Consider the following 17413-nt stretch of genomic DNA (forward strand, 5'->3'; position numbering starts at 1 on the left):
GAGAGCCATCTATCGCATCGCCATCTTGAAGTTCCATTCTAGTCACCCGGTACTGTCAAGATTTACACCCTTTTAGTCCACCATGATGTCCCTGCGAAACCTCGCTCGCAGCGCCCCGCGGTCTGCTGCTCGTTTCTCCACCAAAGCCGTCCGCCCGCAGTCGTCGCTGCGACAGACGTCAGCTTTCCAGCCAGCATGGGCTGCCCCAATTCCCCGCCTCACAGCTTCTTTCCACATGTCAGCGGCGCGGAGGCAAGACAGCGGTAGTACGTATAGGATACGTGTGCAATGGGAGAACACTGCTAACGCCGTTTAGTCAATGAAGAGCTCGTCGCAAAGATTCAGAGCGAGATCTCCATGGAGGAGGGCATGAAGGAGGACGAGGATCTCTCGGCGAACATCAAGGAGTACCTTGAGAACAGCCCCTTTGAGGTACGGTCCTCCATCAATAATGCTACTGGTCGAATGCTTACAGCCATCAGATTGAAGACAAGGCAGGCAACCAGGAAGTCGTCCTAACCCGCACATACAACGACGAGAAGATCCAAATCACCTTCACCACCGCCGACCTCAACAACAACCAGCCCGGCGATGAGCTTACTGAGGACAATGCCATGTACGATGATGCCGACATGGATGTACAGTCTGGCGGCGCCAACACCAAGGGTGCCATCAACCAAGGCACCACACAAGACGGAAACATTCGCGTAGCTCCCGAGGACCGTGTTGCTCCTGCTGATCGCGAGGAACTGGAGGACGACTACGAGGATGATGGCCAACAGCAAGGCTTCCCCGCTCACGCTAGCATTCGCATCGAGCGTCCCGGCAAGGGTGCTCTCGCTATTGAGGCCACCGCCCAGGACGGCGACTTCCTCATCGAGGACCTCTACTACTTCCCTACCGCCGATCTGGCTGACCCCGCCACTGCCGAGAAGGACTGGTCAAGACGAGCTCTCTACACTGTATGTACAAAGGCTGCATGTGAATCGTAACAAATCTAACTTCTAGCAGGGCCCTCCTTTCAACAACCTAGACGAGGACCTCCAGATCCTCCTTGAGAAGTATCTTGAGGAGCGTGGCATCAACACCCGTCTTGCCCTGTTCATCCCCGACTACATTGACCACAAGGAGCAGAAGGAGTATATTCAGTGGCTCAACAGTAAGTCGCGCTTACATTTCTCAGTCTCAGTGCCGGTAGCTAACAGATCATCAGACATTAAGAACTTCGTTGCCTAAGCTCGAACCGAATCGGACAGCATTGCCAACGTTTGAAACCCGGCTCAGACAATACAAACCGACGCTTTGCCGGTGCTTTCACGAATTAACAAAAAGCTCTCATGTATAAACATATAACGCATCTCTATAATTGAGCGACTCGGGGGCGTTAGCGGAAGTGTAAAATAGCTGGTGAGATTGCTCTTCATACACCGTTCTCTGACATGTGCAACTCTATCTTGCAAGCATTCAGAGAACGCGAAAGGGACGATCGGAATACTAGGTAGCTCGAGGTACCACCTCATATGGATTGTCTCAGTCCGTAATCTACGAGAATCACGACTTAGGTATCATCGAATGCCAAACAAACGCATATAGCGCTTTTCCACTCATCACTACCCGATTCATATTTCTAGTCCCATGGCTTATCGTGTTGTTTGATCGTCCTGTCTCATTCCAAAGGTCCGTGTCGAGACAAAGACCAGCTTACGGCGCGGCGTTTGCTGGGCCAACAACAAAGCTACCGTTCGTCATCCGCGCGTACACACAAGATGATTGTTCACTCAATGAAGTTCCGCAAAGGAGTTTGTTCGTTGTCACTGCCGTGGGTGCGGTCAAGGGTACATTTCGAAACAACGTTCCGTGACTCTGAATGACGGTCTGCCTGTGATGACTGCATCCCCCTCTTCAAAGCTCGAGGCTACTACTGACCATACCAAGTCTCCTCCGTATTTCTCCAACATTTAACGGAGTGTCGATCGATACCAACTGGCGCGTTTGACGGACAACGATCGATAAGCTTGTGAGGAAGACAGGTCATGCACAACTGACTCACAAGGCATGACGCGCAACATTAGCCCACACACCGTTGGTAACGACGCAGGTCGCAATCCATTCCCAAATCTTCCACCACCATACACATTCAAAGCCTCTCGACATATACCAAAAACCGACTCAAACTCATATCTTACCAGAGCGAACGTCTCTGACTTCACCACTATCAGCACAATCTTAGTCGGCTCCCAACTTACGCCATTCCAGATCCAGACCAGCCTCCTCACATCAAAGTCCTCGTACTTCCGCGTCGCGCTCACAGGACCCTTTGCAGAATCTAGCAACAACAGCATAACACTCGACGATGTCCCAGTCGACCACTTCCAACTCCTCGTCACCTGGCTCTACGACCAAGCCCTACCGATTCCCTATAAAGACCGAAAACCAGCATACTACACCCTTCTGCACGTCTACGCTCTAGCCGACCGCCTAGGACTCGAAGGCGCAAGAAACGCCATCATAGACACGATAAGCGACCTGGCCGATGAAACGAATAGCGTGCTAACACCCTCCGATACACGTATCTTGTACGAAGACATCCGTGACTCGGCACCTCTCCGTACGCTTGTTCTAGATCTCTTTTCTTTCAAGAAGACGGATAGATTGCTGGAATTGCATGCGGGCCTTTGGCATGCAGAGTTCCTCCGCGATCTGACTGTGCATCTGAAAAGGCCGTGTGCACAGGCTATGCAGCGGCATAGGTTGCGCATGTGGTGTCCCGTGTCCTGGCACGCGACTCGCGGGTGTGGTTATTGTGGGATTGTACTGGCACCTAGATGTGGAGCGGTGGCTTGTGAGGACTGCTGTGTGGCGTTTTGTACGGCATGTGTTCAGAGAGGCGTTGCGATGGCACGGTGGGAGGTTGGGAGATTCGAGGTTGTGGAAGAAGAGAGGAGTGTGCTGGGTGGAGCAGATGGTGAAGAGAGGAATGTGAAGAAGGTTAAGAAGTGGGAGGCTTGCAAGCCTTGGAGGGGGTCGAGGTGTGCGCTTTATCACGAACATGCTGAGACAGAGAGATGTGGAGACATTTTTTTTTGGGAAGGTGACGGGTTTTGATGGAAATACATAGGACTATCGTTATTCGAAGTATTATGTTGAACTATCGCACCTCATTAATCAAGTTCGCTCTGTTCTCTACGCCAATTAAGATACTTCCGTCCCGGAGGATTACTGACAAACTCAAAACCTCCTGATCCGGAAACACCGCTGAACGCCTCAAGTCAATGCCGGAACTTATCTGCCAGCTTGAGAGCTACTAAGTCTCGTGGAACGACGCCTTGATGCCTCCCCAGTGCCCCTTGTATAACTGCCGGTCTGTAATGACTCAATCGTAGGCGACGACTTGATAGGTTTTGCTGCCGACTTCTTCCTCTTGACCTTTCGTGCAACGCCGCGGGTTGTAGGCTTCTGTGGTGGTTCCTCATCGTTGCCTTGTTTGAGTTCTTCGTCGATAACCAGATTCTCAAACGTCCTCGTCTTCAACACCTGTAGCCAATGTCAGTACTGATTCAGTAAGACGGAACAATGGTAGTCTCGCTTCAGAATACCTCATATTTACTTACGGGGTTGTCAACATCCCACTCTGATATATCCGAAGGACAGTCTGACAACTCTGAAGGCGAGAAGAACATGCGTGGGTCCGATTTGGTCGTTTTTAAAGGCGTGACGAATTTGATATTTTGTTGCTTTGGCGAATTTTTCATGGGGCTGAGGTGTTCAGGAATGCCACACGCGCTGCAGCACTCTTCCAGAGTCAAGTACATCTTCTTTGATCTATCACTCAAGTCAGCTTGTCCGAGATGGCACGCACCGATTGGAGGCCAAAATGCTGTAAAAGGCTGCGAAAGTGAAGTATCGCTCCACACGTACGCTCCTAGCTATACGCGAGAGGGTCTAGTGTGATACATACTTGCTTTCGATCAAAACACTCTCCATTTTGCCGATGAGACGCTCTCTATTGGCGTGATCACGAAATAGATCATCACGTCGTAAAGTGATAAAACCACCCTTGCTGTCGATATTTGACGCGAAGATAAACACTCCGGCCCCCTCTTCCAATTTCCGGGCTTTCTGTTCTCCGCTGTCGATCCTCTGTTCCACAGCGCCGGCCTCTTCATCGTTGTCGCTCAAGCACAGCGGTGGCAGGGGCGTTGGAGCACGAGCAGCAGGATCATAGCAGTCAAATTCGCGATAGACTAAATTGATCAGTCGTGGAGGTAATTGTTTACCTGTACATCGCACTGACCTCCAACGTCATCGGTAAAGCCTTCCGAATCCCACTTATACGTCCCGTCGTAGAATCTGCGTGAGTGCTCGCTGAGGGCTATGTGGTTGGGAAGAGGAGTGCAGTAAGCTGTGAGACCGACCATGATACTTTGCTGATTCCTAATGGTGCTCAGCGGAATGGTGTGTGTGTATAGACTGAGTGACAGTTGTGTACGAAGAAGAGGACACCGACCCTGATGAGAATCCTGAACGAGTAGGTAGCAAGTTTGGGCAGCGTGGGGTGTAAGATGGTATACGCGAGCGTGACGTAGAGGTACCTTGAGAGGTAAGAGCGACTGCGCAAAGCTAGGAGCCGCATACTCACCGCTTCAATTAGAACAAACGCAGCGGTCGCTCACTGAGAGAGTGCAGTGTCCAAGATGCGCTTAGAGCTCCAGAACTCTGTCCGCGTTGCATATCTTATGTCCTCATCACTTCCGACAACGATCCTAAAGAGGGAAAATGACAGACAGCGATGGAAGAAAAACCCTGGTTCTGGAGTAATGGTTCTACGGTCTTGAGAACGACTTTGAATCGTCTGGAGAATAACGCCGGCTAAAGTAATGCCTACACTAACGCCTCCCGACTTTACATACTGCTAGCTAGATGGCTGTTGCAGTGTCGACTGGGGTTATCTGCCTAGCCAACAGTATCGTACAGATAACTAAACACAAAAGGATCGAACACGAAATGGAAGCCCATGCTGGGGTTCCCAATGCGAATGGTAATCGATAGGACACGCCTGACCGTACTTAGGGTTGACCGTTGGGCGAAGTCCGGTTGCTACATGGCACTAGCCTGGCCGGCGTGAGTAGACATGTTGGTCAGGGTTTTGGCCATAGACTCTCGAGCTGCCTTCTCCTGTTCCATTTGTGCGCGATCAGCCTTGGTAACACGGGGCTTGCGGACAGTAGAACCACCACGAGAACCTGGACCTCCTCCACGTGCCCTGCCACGGCCTGACGTCTCGCCTCGTACGGTGCCGGCACGTCCTCGTCCTCGTCCACGTCTAACGGTACCGTCGGCCCTACTTAATGTTAGTTTGACTTGGTCTGAAGTTGTGGTGGTTACGTACCTCTCCACAGTTGGCTTCTCCTCGGTGACGAGTGGGCCACTGTAGACGAAAAAGCCGTCTTTCGCCATGAGCGCTTGTTGTTCCCAAGCTAGCTCGGTATCGTCGATGAAGTCGTCCTCCTTGTCGTAATCTTCTTGCTTGCGCTTGCGTCGCTTCTTGCCTCCATTCTCCTTGGCCGATGTCTCATCGTCCATACCGCCCATCTCGACGTTGCTTTCGTTCTCTGATAAGTCGACAGACTGATCGTCGTTAGAGCCCCCACCTGCTGCCCGCTCAAGTGCTGCACCTGCTGCCGTGATCTGACGCTGGCGCTCTTTTCGTGCGGCGATGCGAGGATGCAGAGCAGCGAAGCCGTACTTCCTCTCGACTTCTTGTGCAAAGTTGATGGTGACGTTTTCGCGTCCCTTCAGGTCGAAAGTCAAGTAGATGTTGGTGCCTTGAGTCTCAGATGTGCCGTTGGCATTGGCAACAGGACCGAATGGCGTTCCTGACAGGAGGCCGCTACCGGAAGGCAGCGGTGGCGGGGCCTCTTTCTGGCGGACGGTTTTGGCGGGTGGAGTGGGAGCATTAGACTGGGAGAGGGTACCGGAGTTTGTGGAATTTTCTTTTGCCATTGGGACGGATGCTGGCTTACTGGGCTCGGTATCAATGTCCATGGGAGTCGGGCCTGATGATGTAGTGGGATACGGCTGAGCGTGGTTCTGAAGGGATGTTTGCGGTTGCTGTTGTTGGAGTTGAGGTGAGTAGTCTTGAGAAGGAAGGACCGACGCTGGTCGCGTGGAGAAGGCGGCAGGTGACACGGGTGCGGACGTGATAGATGCCTGTTGTTGGAGCTTGGCAGGGTGTGAATAGAAGGAGTTGCTGGCAGATGGCGGGTCAATGAGACTTGTGATGGAAGGTGACGCACTCGCACGGTGGTTGATCGGGGGTGAAACAGGCGGCGGAGGCGCGCTTGCTGGGGGCTGCGGTTTTGACTCAAAGGTGTCGCCTCGGATGGGATCATATCTTTGGCCTGAACTGGATGGCCGTGGTGTTGAGGGCGCAACGCTGATATGAGAGAGATTTGGGTTACTGTGAAGAGTCGGCTCGGGATTGCTCAACATACGGGTTGGCTGCGCGACTGCAGGCGGCTGCTCGGCTTGCAAAGCAGGGACAGATTCACTGGGCCCAGTCTGTGGTATGGGTGATAGCTGCACAGGCGGTTTCTCGTCGACGACCTGTGCGGCTGGTTGCGCCTGTGCCTCCAGCGATGCCTTTGTCCTCCTCTTCCGTGGCGCAGGCGCGGCATTTGGGTCCTTGGGCTCCGACTTACGGGGCTTTCTTGTCTTCTTTTCTGGCTCTGGTGCACTGGGGTCTTTGGCCTTTGGTTTCGGACCTGGCTTCTTGCGTGGCTGGCCGTTCGCAGTAAGGCCGCGTGGAGCTGGCGATGCAGTTGCAGGGGTTGGCGTGCTAGTTCCAACACCAACACCACCTGCAGCTGCGCGGATAGTCGCTGTCGGAGTGCCCTCAGGCGAGTGCGGGGGCGAGCTTAGACTGCCCGGCGAAGATGCATCGTCGGCCATGGCGCCGAACACTAGGTCGACACAATCCCCAGAAGGGCACCGGGGCGCGTCTAGTGCAGACGACAATAGAAAAGGTTGAGAGAAGTTCCCGATGTGAGCGGCGAAGGCGCGCAGGCAGATTCAGGGCGCTGGTGCTGGCTGAGCGCGTTTGTAGACTCAACACCAGAAAAAGCGTGGATAGCAGACTACTGCAATGGCTTGCGAGAACACCAAAGTCGAGGTGCAGCCGGGAGCCGGCGCGGGAGATGTCTAAAGAGCGTCTGATGCACGGCAAGGAACACCAAGTTTCGATCTCTAACGAGAGTTTGATGGCAGCCGCCTCCGCGAGAGCTGTATCGATGGAAAGGTAGTTGCAGCGTTAGAAAATTGTACAGGAAAGAGAGAGAACAATAGAGGAAGAGAAAGTGCGACAGACGACTTCAGTCGTGCTCGGGGGGTTCAGGGCTTCAAGTAGGCATTCGAGCGATTTGGGACAGCAGCGGGCCAAAGCTTGGGTTACGACGAGCCCTAGAACAGAAAAACAGTTTACGCCAGAGCAGCGACAAGTCCGGGGCTGCCCACTGTGAATGAACCCTGGGTCTATGCCGGCTGCTGTGTCGGGTCTGAGGCGTATCAAACATGACATATTGACACGTCCATGAGCGCCGCCACGGCCTATATGTGCAGCAACAACCCCTTTGCCGTACCATTCTGCTTCGATGATGCTGCGATGCCTAATTGCCTCTCTTCTTCTCGTCATAAGCAAACAAATCGTGATCCATCTCTTCGATTGCACCGTGAACATGCGACGTACAAAGAGGCGCATTAGCCGCTGCGTGATGTTGATTGCCCTGCGTATCTGCGGATCGCCGCAAAGAGCACCTGCATTTAATGGGGACGACTTCTACCCTTTGACAGTGATGCGCAAACATCTGCAACTCATGCCGTCGTTCACCATGTAGTATTCTATAGATAGTCGTTCTACACGGCTGTCCTGCAGTTCGGTTGCATGTGGCTGATGTGCCGATCTCTTGCAGGGGTCTCTCATAGGTTGGCCTTTCAGGAACGCCTCACCCTGGTCGGCTCTAGATACGCGAACGCTGCCATCATCACGTTAGGCTCAAAATATAGTAGAATCATGCTTTTGTAACTTTCATGACAGCTCGAGATATACAGAACCGTCCACCATTCGTGAACGGCGTGTGGAGACTCATAGCCCAGATCCAGTCCTCTCCCACTAGTACAGAAATCAACTCCAGAAACACCGACACATCATAAAACGCCGATACAGAATGCGCGAAGGGTATGAGTACAGCTGCGCAAGGGCAGATCATCACGCCTTGCTCTTCTTCTTCTTCTTCTTCTCGCCATCCTCCTCATCCGCGGCCTTTCGCTTCTTCTCCTTCTTGGACTTCTTCTCAGAAGCCTCGTCGTCGCCCGACTTCTTCGACTTCTTCTTGTCCTTCTTGTCCTTGCGTACGGCCTGCTCAGTAGCAGCTGCGGTGACGCCATCAGCCATCTCAACATCCTCAGTAGCCGTTGCGGTGGGGTCTTCAACGCCAATGTCAGCCAGAACCGAGTTCATGGCAGCTTGCATGACCGCCGCGTTCTTAGCAGGAGGGGCACCGGATGCGTAAAATTCAATGCGCTCATCGACCTGGCGCTTGAGAGCTTCACCGAACTTGGATGTTGGAGTATCAGAGAAGTTGTCGATCCTGGAGGCAATAGAGCACTTATTGGCAAGGAAACGCGAGATCCTTCCCTTTGACTTCTGACCAGTGCGGCCGATGAACGAACTGTGGTAGATCAGACCGTACTTGGGGGTGTTTCCCTTGGTCTTGAGAGCTCTGAAAAGAGCCTTCTCGGCACCGAGAATCTGAACGGTACTGGCAGGGTATTTCGAAAGGTTGGTCAAAGAACCGGCCTTGGAGATAAGACGTGCACCAACGGTGTCACCGATCAGGGCAGCCAGGTTAGGAGCAACCTGGTTCATGCGGCTTCCAAGGTAGTTGCTGAGCTGCTTGCGGTAGGCAGCTAGAGAAGCGGTTCTCTTTGCGAAAGCCATAACAATCTCCATGTCAGCTGCAGACAGATCGCGACCCATGGAGGTCCTCGCAGCGTTGATGATTGCTTGCGCAACACTCTCGTCGTCATCGACGACAGCAGCGAGGTCGTGGAGGTCCTCATCGCTCAAGCGCGACTTGTCACCAATTTGCAAGACGACCTTGGCATATTGTTCGTTGCTGTTGACAATTTTGGCGAGCTCGGGGAAGTGCCAGCCTGAAGAAGTACCAGATTAGCAGCTGTTCCAAGTCTTCAGACATGGATGAACATACCATAGTTCTCCCTCAACCTCATGCAGAAGGTGTTGAGATCCTTGTCGATCTGGTCGAGCGTTGCGATCGCCTGGATGATGTGGTTGTCCTGCTTCTGAACGCTGCGCTGCGAGTCAGTATACAGGTCGTGCGCATTTTATCCTGAGACATACCTGAACTTGACCTTTCCTCGGGAGTAGGCGTGTCCCAGACCAAGGATGGAACGGTCAATGTCACCTGGCTGAAGCTTCTTGATCAGCTTGCCGCTGTGCTGGCGCAGGCCACGGAGCAAATCAGAGACGACTTCAGAGGTGTCGCTGGTTTCGCAGGCGAGGTTGGGGAAGGCAGACTTGATGCTACCCGCCAAGTTCCTCTCGCTCACTCCGAGGGTGATTGTCTTCTTCTTTCCGGCCTTGGGGAGGTTTGTCTCGAGTGTGGCCCGCAGGAAGTCGGACATGATGCCTTCTGAGACATCGTTGATCTCAGAGAGCGCATCTTGGGTTCCCTGGAACGGCGCAAGGCCCACGAGCTCTACCGTCTTTCCGAATTTATCGAGGTCTTGCACGGCCTTCTGCACTTCGGCGAGGCGGCTGCCAATGGTGTCGGGCTGGAGGATGACCTTGAAGACGGCATAGCCGACAGGGCTTTCGTGTAGCAGATAGTCTACACTCATCGTGGCGTTAGCTGGTAGCGCGCAGGTATTGCGGAATTCGTGCGCGACGGGCTGAGAGGTTCGGCTGTGGGAGGTGGTCGGTCGCGATGGAAGGTCGCAGCTTCCAATTGAACTTTTTTGCGTTCGGGGTCCGAGCTCCAACGACGCTAGCAGGCCGCCCGCTCAGAATTCAATGTTCAGAGAAGAGGGACGCGACAGGCACGCGGAAACTGCATCTTGCCCCGCCACACACTCTGCTTGATTACTGCACTGTTCGATACCCGCATAGATTCTGTTCACCATGTCGGCCGCACAACTACTCAACCCCAAGGCCGAGTCGAGGGTACGCCGCTTCTTCGCAGCGTAGAGACACTGCTAACAAGACACAGAGGCGCGGGGAAGCTCTCCGTGTAAACATCTCGGCTGGTGAGGGCCTACAGCAGGTATGGAATGTCTAGAGTAAAGACATGAGCCCGTCTGACTCTGGTATTAGGTGCTTGCATCCAACCTGGGACCCCGCGGCACACTGAAGATGTAAGCATCAACAATCAATCTTTCAGGCAGGAGGCTAATAAGTACAGGCTTGTAGATGGCGCCGGAGGAGTATGGCCACCCGAACGATACATATGGCACGTCTGACCATCTCTCTAGATCAAGCTCACAAAAGATGGAAGCGTTCTGCTCAAAGAAATGGTATGAGACCGCCCTACAACAGTATCTGCAAAAAGCTAACCGCAGTCCAGCAAATCCAAAATCCCACTGCCGTACGTTCTACCCCATCCCTTCTCGGATCGCGACTCAAACAAGCCAGGTTATGATTGCACGAGCAGCAACAGCGCAGGATGAGATCACAGGTGATGGAACAACATCGGTGGTACTGTTGGTTGGAGAGCTGCTGAAGCAGGCTGATCGATACATCGCCGAAGGTCTCCACCCACGAGTGATAGCAGATGGTTACGACATCGCGAAGACGGAGTCACTGAAGGTACAGACATTGGACAGCTGGCCCAGTGAAGATTAGCTGACCATGTACAGTTCCTTGACGAGTTCAAGCTCACCAAAGAAGTCGACCGCGAGCTTCTCCTCTCTGTCGCGAGAACGTCGCTATCCACCAAGATCAACAGCTCGCTCGCCGAGCAATTGACTCCTGACATCGTCGACGCTGTCCTTGCCATCTATCAAGCGCCCGCAAAGCCAGATCTGCACATGGTTGAGATTATGACCATGCAACATCGCACCGCCGCCGACACACAGCTCATTAGAGGTCTTGCTCTGGATCACGGCGCAAGGCATCCGGATATGGCCAAGAGGGTGGAGAACGCATACATCCTGACTCTCAACGTCAGCTTAGAGTACGAAAAGTCTGAAATCAATTCTGGCTTCTACTACTCGAGCGCAGAACAGCGAGAGAAGCTCGTCGAGAGCGAGCGACGCTTCGTTGACGAGAAGCTGAGGAAGATTGTTGAGCTCAAGAAGGAAGTCTGCGGAGACGACCCTAAGAAGGGCTTCGTGATAATAAACCAGAAGGGTATTGACCCGCTCAGCTTGGACGTCCTTGTCAAGAACGGAATCTTCGCACTAAGGAGGGCGAAGAGGAGGAACATGGAGCGTCTCCAGCTGGTGTGCGGCGGTACGTCACAAAACAGCGTAGATGACATGACACCCGATGTCCTCGGATGGGCAGGTCTCGTTTACGAGCACCAGCTGGGTGAGGAGAAGTACACATTCATCGTAAGTGGACCTTGCAATTTCAGGGACATGTACTTACAACGAACAGGAAGATGTCAAGGAGCCGAAGTCCGTCACTCTACTCATCAAGGGCCCAAATACGCACACTATTGCTCAGATCAAGGACGCCGTTCGCGACGGTTTACGGAGTGTGTACAACATGATCGTCGACGGAAGCGTCGTACCAGGCGGAGGCGCTTTCCAAGTTGCATGCGCGGCTCATCTTGAGAGCGAGCAATTCAAGAAGACGGTCAAGGGCAAAGCAAAGTGGGGTGTCTCAGCTTTTGCGGACGCTCTGCTTGTCATTCCTAAGACCCTGGCAGCCAACTCAGGTCATGATATCCAAGACTCACGTAAGTATCGTGTTGCCTCCCTTAGTCGAACTGTGCTTACTAGGTGACAGTGGCTGCATTGCAAGACGAGCATGCCGAGGGCAATGTTGTTGGTCTGAACCTTGCAACCGGAGAAGCCATGGACCCTACCCAAGAAGGTGTCTACGATTCGTTCCGAGTTCTGCGCAACGCCATAGCGTCCGCTACCGGTATCGCATCGAACTTGCTGCTATGCGACGAGATGCTGAAGGCACGACAAATGGTGAGTAGAAGCACGTCCTTTCAGACGGCTGAAGCTAATTGATGAATAGGGACGACAACCTGGACCTGGCGGCGAGGAGCAATAATCATGTCGCATTATCTCTGGACGATCAGACACGCCACCACAGCATCATTGCTGGAGCAACGTTCTAGCCACATAGAAGTGCAGAGCAAGCGGACAGCTGGAGGAAAAGCTATATCGTGGCTCACAACCTGATCCGCGCGGGTGTTGCATGCCGACTGTCTAAATAGATTAAAATAATACGACCACGTCACATGGCCAGTCTAGCTCCGCAAAGCGTGATTATGTTTCATGTTCTGCTTTCTTCTTCAGAGTCAAAAAATTCTACTCGTCAAGTCGTCGCCTAAAGAGACATCGTTTATGAGGGTGGGTTGAGACTGCCCAGGTGGCTCTGCACGCTGAAACACGTGCAAAGATGCCCAGCTGGGAAATGCTGGACCCCTATCCGACCAGGGTGATTTAAGCTTAAATTTAGCGTTCGGCTAGGACGGATGCTGCTCTGGTGCGGGGGCATGGCCTCGGTAGCGCAGGGCATCGTGAAGTTGGGAGAGTGCCGAATGGGTAGCGACAGCAGTGAATACGTGTCTTGTGAGAAGACAGGTCCCAGACTCCTTGTAATGTACTTGCATCTCTACGCATTCTGAATCAGCGATGCACTTGGCGCGCGAAAGATCTACAACAGACCCATCAATAGATCTCCAGGGCGTGCATGCCAAGCCTGTTGGAAACAAGACGGCCAAAACAGCCACTGTCGTTCACTCGCTGGCTGGTAGCTCGAACTCTTGCTCCCTTCCCCCTCGTTCGCGCTCCGATGGCAGTGACAACGTAGTCATACCATACGTTCCTTCCACCCTCTCATTCCCTATCTGGCGACGCAGCGCAACCGATACCCGCATTTCGATTCCACACACTCCCTCGGGCCATGTTTCGATATCGACGTTACCGCGCCTTTTTAGTCTTCGCTGTTGTTGCTGTACTAGCGCTATACAAATTTGGAGGCTCGACCGCAGCATGGAGAGAAGCCGCATCGAATGCGGTTGGGGCAGCTGGTCTGAAAGGCGACGCTGAGGAGGCTCCGCAGGCGGACACGAAGCCGCGTCCTGCTGTGGCGCACGAGACGAGGAGTCTGAAGCTGGATGTGCCCGCTGCTAGCACGTCGCAGTCGCTTCGAACGCCACCTCCTGTGAAGACTCCGGCTGTATCGTCGACATTGAGCCCTGCTGTCACAGAGCAGCAGCAGAAGCCCTCTATCCCTACACCCATCCGACCGCAGCCTCACGGCCAGCCCGCCATCGCGAACCCTGCATCAGAACCATCATCGATCATCGATGCGATCCACTGGACGAAGCTTCCCGAGCATTTTCCCGTAGCCCCCGAATCGCTCATCAAGCTGCCATCGGGCACGCCCAAAACCATACCAAAGATACAGGCCGAGTTCAAGAAGGAAGATGATATAGCCAAGGTCGACAGGGTTGCAAAGCTGGATAAGATCAGGAGCGTGGCAAAGAAGTCATGGGAAGGATACAAGGCGAATGCCTGGCTACACGACGAGTTACGGCCACAGTCGGGCACTTTCAGAGATCCTTTCGCACACTGGGGCGCAACGCTGGTCGATGCCTTGGATACGTTGTGGATCATGGGACTCAAGGACGAGTTTGAAGAGGCAGTCAAAGCAGTGGACAATATCGATTTCACCACCACCCCACGCGCAGATATTCCCTTGTTCGAAACGACAATTCGCTATCTCGGTGGGCTGCTGGCCGCCTACGACTTGAGCGACAAGAAGTACAAAAACCTGCTAAGCAAGGCAGTGGAGCTTGCCGAAATTCTCATCAGCGCCTTTGACACACCGAACCACATGCCAGAGACGTACTATTATTGGAGACCCGATTTCGCGTCCCAACAGCACCGCGCCAGTTCACACGTTGTTCTTGCCGAGATAGGTTCCCTATCTATGGAATTTACCCGACTTGCGCAGCTTACGGGTGAGCACAAATACTACGATGCTATTGCGCGCATCACGGATCATCTCGAGGAATTCCAAGGCAAAACTCAACTCCCCGGGATGTGGCCTACGTACCTGGACGCTTCCGGGTGTGGTAGACGATACGTCGATTTGCCTCCTCAAGAGCCTCTCAAAGCCCCAGAAGATTACCTAAATGATCAGCTATCAACCCAAGCCGGTTCTGCTACCCCTTCTCCCACCGAGGAACTATCTCCAGATGGCAAGAAGTACGTGCCTTTGGAGTTGCCAGAGCCAGTCATGCTTGCGTCAGACGATTTTCCAGTCGACTCGGGCGCAAAGGAAGAGTCTGTAGTCCCCGGAACGGCCGGGAAGGCGCAAATCAAGAATTGGGACAGCAGTCCAGTAGAAAGGCGACAGCTTGATGTCGATGGATCTGAGCCACCAAAGGGGGCGCTCAATGCCCAGGGCGCCACTTCGACCTCATCTGCCTCCAACACCATGCCGACACCCCCGGAGTGCATACCCCAAGGATTCACATCAAGCTCCAGCTATGGCCGCGAAGAGTTCACGCTTGGTGGTATGTCAGACTCTACATACGAATATCTACCAAAACAGTACTTGCTCCTCGGTGGTCAGATCGAGAAGTACCGATCCATGTACGAACAGTCGATGGATGTTGTCAAGAAGCACTTGCTATTCCGACCGATGCTTCCGAAAGGGGAAGATGTTCTCTTCTCAGGCAAATTGAATGTCCCGTCCAACATTGACGATGCCAAAATCGGTGACCTCGTCGCTGAAAACGCACATCTTACCTGTTTTGCTGGCGGCATGTTTGGCATGGGCGCAAAGCTGTTTGATCGCCCCGACGATCTCGAGATCGCGAAGAAGCTAACCGAGGGCTGTGTCTGGAGTTACAGTATGACACCAACCGGTATCATGCCGGAATCGTTCGAGGTTGCCCCTTGTGAGGACAGAAAGGAATGTGCGTGGAACGAGACGGCTTATTGGGAGTACATTGATCCACGGTATGAGGCTCGAATGGAGAGTTACAAAGAGCAGCGCAAAGTATACGAGTCGCAGATCCACTCTGCTTCATCATGGTACGAAGCACAACTGGCTGCTATGACCGCACTACCTACACCTACCATAGCTGCTGCAGTTGAAGCCAAGGCCACATCTACCATGGTATTCGCTGATACGCTAGATAAGCGTCAACTTGCCGGGCTAGTGGATGATGTGGAAATCGCACACATGCCTTCTGCTTCTGCCAGCGCCCTGCAAGATCACGAATCGGTTATGGGCGGGGAGTCTGAGGAGGGCGAGGGTCCGCCAACCAAAGTCCAACCTGCGCTGAACATTGCGGAACTTGCGCCGCAGCCAGATCTGACTTTGCCAAATTTCCCATATGTCTACTCGCCGCAGCCAGTCTTGAATCACAAGGAATATGTCGAAAACAGGATTCAAGAGGATCGTCTGCCGCCTGGCGTTACAAGGATCGGAGCAAAGAATTACATTCTCCGGTAAGTCTCTTCCCCCCTAACTGTACTCTAGCTTGACATCTAACACCTATATAGGCCCGAAGCGATAGAGTCCGTCTGGTACATGTACCGCATAACTGGCGATTCTCATTGGCGCGACGCAGGTTGGCGCATGTTCCTTGCCATTGAGCAACATACAACCACTGAGTACGGTAACTCGGCCATTGACGACGTTACCAAGCTAGTACCGGAACTCAACGACGAGATGGAGAGTTTCTGGTTAGCGGAAACGCTGAAATACTTTTACCTCTTGTTTGCCGAGGAAGATTTGATTAGCTTGGATGAGTGGGTATTGAATACCGAGGCGCATCCTTTCAAACGACCTACATAGATGGTATTAGTGGGTTCGGATAACTATTGAATGTTCATGTTTGGAGTTCGGGGAGTGTTGATATCATCCTGAATGCATTGGACAGTCGTCATTAAGATACAAGATCGTCAAGTCTCATAACAGAATCCGTGAGCTGAGCGCAGACAAAAAGGCTAGTGCCTGAAAAAAGTTCACATTTATCGGCACCGTAACCGCTTCGCTAGCTATATCAAGACAGTACATGGGACCAGCCCTGGCGTAATGAGGGTAGACATGTGACTGCCAAATCCTTTCTACTTTCGTGCTCTCTCGACTCATACTACCGACTCTTGTAGGGTTGTCTCCTGGTGTCTCAGTGCTTCTCACTTCCAGTAAGCTGAGAGTCAGGTATATGCTGGGAATGTCGAGCAGCGTCGTCCCCTGGAAGCTCAACCGGTGGTAGATCCACACTCTTTTTATCGCCGAGCTCCTGTGGCGCTATGTTCTTCGAGTCCATCTCTTGTTTTGGGTCTTGGTGTGGCATTTCGGCGAACGCGCCTCTTCCGTCAACCTCTCCCCGCTCATCCGCGGAGATTTCCGGTGGTTGCTCAGCCTTCTTCTTCCGTCGTAGAAGCAGTAATACGGCGGCAGCGATGAGAGCGAGCCCGCATACACCGCCAACCACACCACCAGCTATAGCACCAGTGTTACTCTTGCGGGGCTTGCTTGCTACGCTAGGCGACGGCGTCGAAGATGGAGACGTCGAAGGAGACGCCGAAGGTGTGGCAGAGCGGGACGATGACGATATCTGACTAGGCGGTGTACACGCGTCAATGCTGTAATAGACGAAGGAGGAATTGTGGCAATCGCCTATGCTCGTGAACTGCAGGATTGTCGACGAGCACGGTACAAACTCTTCGCTGTCGGCTCCGTAAATTGTAGCTAATATGGTCAATGAGTGCAACTCCTCACAAAGAACGAGACTTGGCTCCTACCACTGCAGCCTGGGTCTAGTCCGACGACTTGGAAGCTTCCGTATTTGCCCTGGTCCCCCAGCCGGGTGCAAGTGCCATTGGGCTTGGTGTAAATGTTCAGTATGTCTCATGCAACTCGTATAGTGAAACTTACATATCCATTCTCTGCATCGAGGCTTTGGAAGGCGTTCTTACACTGGCTATCTGTAAATGTCGCGATCCTTGAGCTGGAAGCAACTTGAAGAAAGAAAGCAAGAGACACCAGGCTGAAGGTCATGAAAGATTCGATGTCCAGATAGGCCATGATGGTGGGGAGTGAAAAGGGCTTGCTCAATTGATTCGAGTCCCGCTGATGGCTTGAGTCCGGAAGCGTTGCAGCAGGAGAATCGAGAGGTGGGCGGAAGCA

General features: G+C 53.1%; 8 protein-coding genes across 8 annotated transcripts; 4 read left to right on the plus strand and 4 right to left on the minus strand.

Annotated features, from left to right (window-relative positions):
* Nucleotide 1: 1 nt before the first annotated feature.
* BKA58DRAFT_359716 (mitochondrial glycoprotein) lies at nt 2-1609 on the plus strand. The gene is made up of 5 exons (XM_046168736.1): nt 2-266; nt 317-432; nt 483-962; nt 1012-1159; nt 1214-1609. Exons 1-5 carry the CDS (start codon nt 83-85, stop codon nt 1234-1236), a joined length of 951 nt encoding a protein of 316 aa, XP_046026703.1. The 5' UTR covers nt 2-82; the 3' UTR covers nt 1237-1609.
* Nucleotides 1610-1772: 163 nt separating this feature from the next.
* On the plus strand, nt 1773-3123 carry BKA58DRAFT_383517 (uncharacterized protein). Its single transcript, XM_046170187.1, has one exon. The coding sequence runs from the start codon at nt 2056-2058 to the stop codon at nt 3103-3105; it is 1050 nt and encodes a 349-aa protein (XP_046026704.1). The 5' UTR covers nt 1773-2055; the 3' UTR covers nt 3106-3123.
* A 70-nt stretch (nt 3124-3193) lies between these two features.
* Nucleotides 3194-4757, minus strand: BKA58DRAFT_161038 (uncharacterized protein). The gene is made up of 4 exons (XM_046164967.1): nt 4295-4757; nt 3959-4244; nt 3612-3822; nt 3194-3534 (listed from the first exon to the last, which is right to left on the minus strand). The coding sequence occupies exons 1-4, from the start codon at nt 4416-4418 to the stop codon at nt 3283-3285; spliced, it is 873 nt and encodes a 290-aa protein (XP_046026705.1). The 5' UTR covers nt 4419-4757; the 3' UTR covers nt 3194-3282.
* BKA58DRAFT_161037 (uncharacterized protein) lies at nt 4758-7174 on the minus strand. Its single transcript, XM_046164966.1, has 2 exons — nt 5390-7174; nt 4758-5341 (listed from the first exon to the last, which is right to left on the minus strand). The coding sequence occupies exons 1-2, from the start codon at nt 6949-6951 to the stop codon at nt 5098-5100; spliced, it is 1806 nt and encodes a 601-aa protein (XP_046026706.1). The 5' UTR covers nt 6952-7174; the 3' UTR covers nt 4758-5097.
* Nucleotides 7175-7823: 649 nt separating this feature from the next.
* Nucleotides 7824-9996, minus strand: BKA58DRAFT_337582 (nucleolar protein 5A). The gene is made up of 3 exons (XM_046168278.1): nt 9419-9996; nt 9267-9367; nt 7824-9210 (listed from the first exon to the last, which is right to left on the minus strand). The coding sequence occupies exons 1-3, from the start codon at nt 9916-9918 to the stop codon at nt 8264-8266; spliced, it is 1548 nt and encodes a 515-aa protein (XP_046026707.1). The 5' UTR covers nt 9919-9996; the 3' UTR covers nt 7824-8263.
* Nucleotides 9997-10105: 109 nt separating this feature from the next.
* BKA58DRAFT_383525 (T-complex protein 1 subunit zeta) lies at nt 10106-12705 on the plus strand. Its single transcript, XM_046170188.1, has 11 exons — nt 10106-10240; nt 10287-10340; nt 10391-10431; nt 10479-10500; nt 10549-10590; nt 10641-10661; nt 10709-10882; nt 10933-11628; nt 11675-11978; nt 12029-12219; nt 12269-12705. The coding sequence occupies exons 1-11, from the start codon at nt 10199-10201 to the stop codon at nt 12302-12304; spliced, it is 1623 nt and encodes a 540-aa protein (XP_046026708.1). The 5' UTR covers nt 10106-10198; the 3' UTR covers nt 12305-12705.
* Nucleotides 12706-13162: 457 nt separating this feature from the next.
* Nucleotides 13163-16075, plus strand: BKA58DRAFT_439200 (glycosyl hydrolase family 47-domain-containing protein; the record flags this gene model as incomplete). The annotated part of the gene is made up of 2 exons (XM_046173660.1): nt 13163-15726; nt 15781-16075. 2 exons carry the CDS (start codon nt 13163-13165, stop codon nt 16073-16075), a joined length of 2859 nt encoding a protein of 952 aa, XP_046026709.1.
* A 331-nt stretch (nt 16076-16406) lies between these two features.
* On the minus strand, nt 16407-17311 carry BKA58DRAFT_439201 (uncharacterized protein; the record flags this gene model as incomplete). The annotated part of the gene is made up of 3 exons (XM_046173661.1): nt 16407-16975; nt 17029-17110; nt 17162-17311. 3 exons carry the CDS (start codon nt 17309-17311, stop codon nt 16407-16409), a joined length of 801 nt encoding a protein of 266 aa, XP_046026710.1.
* Between the last annotated feature and the right edge of the window lie 102 nt (nt 17312-17413).

This window comes from Alternaria rosae (assembly GCF_020736505.1).
Source record: "Alternaria rosae strain MPI-PUGE-AT-0040 chromosome Unknown BKA58scaffold_4, whole genome shotgun sequence".
Lineage (NCBI taxonomy): Eukaryota > Fungi > Ascomycota > Dothideomycetes > Pleosporales > Pleosporaceae > Alternaria > Alternaria rosae.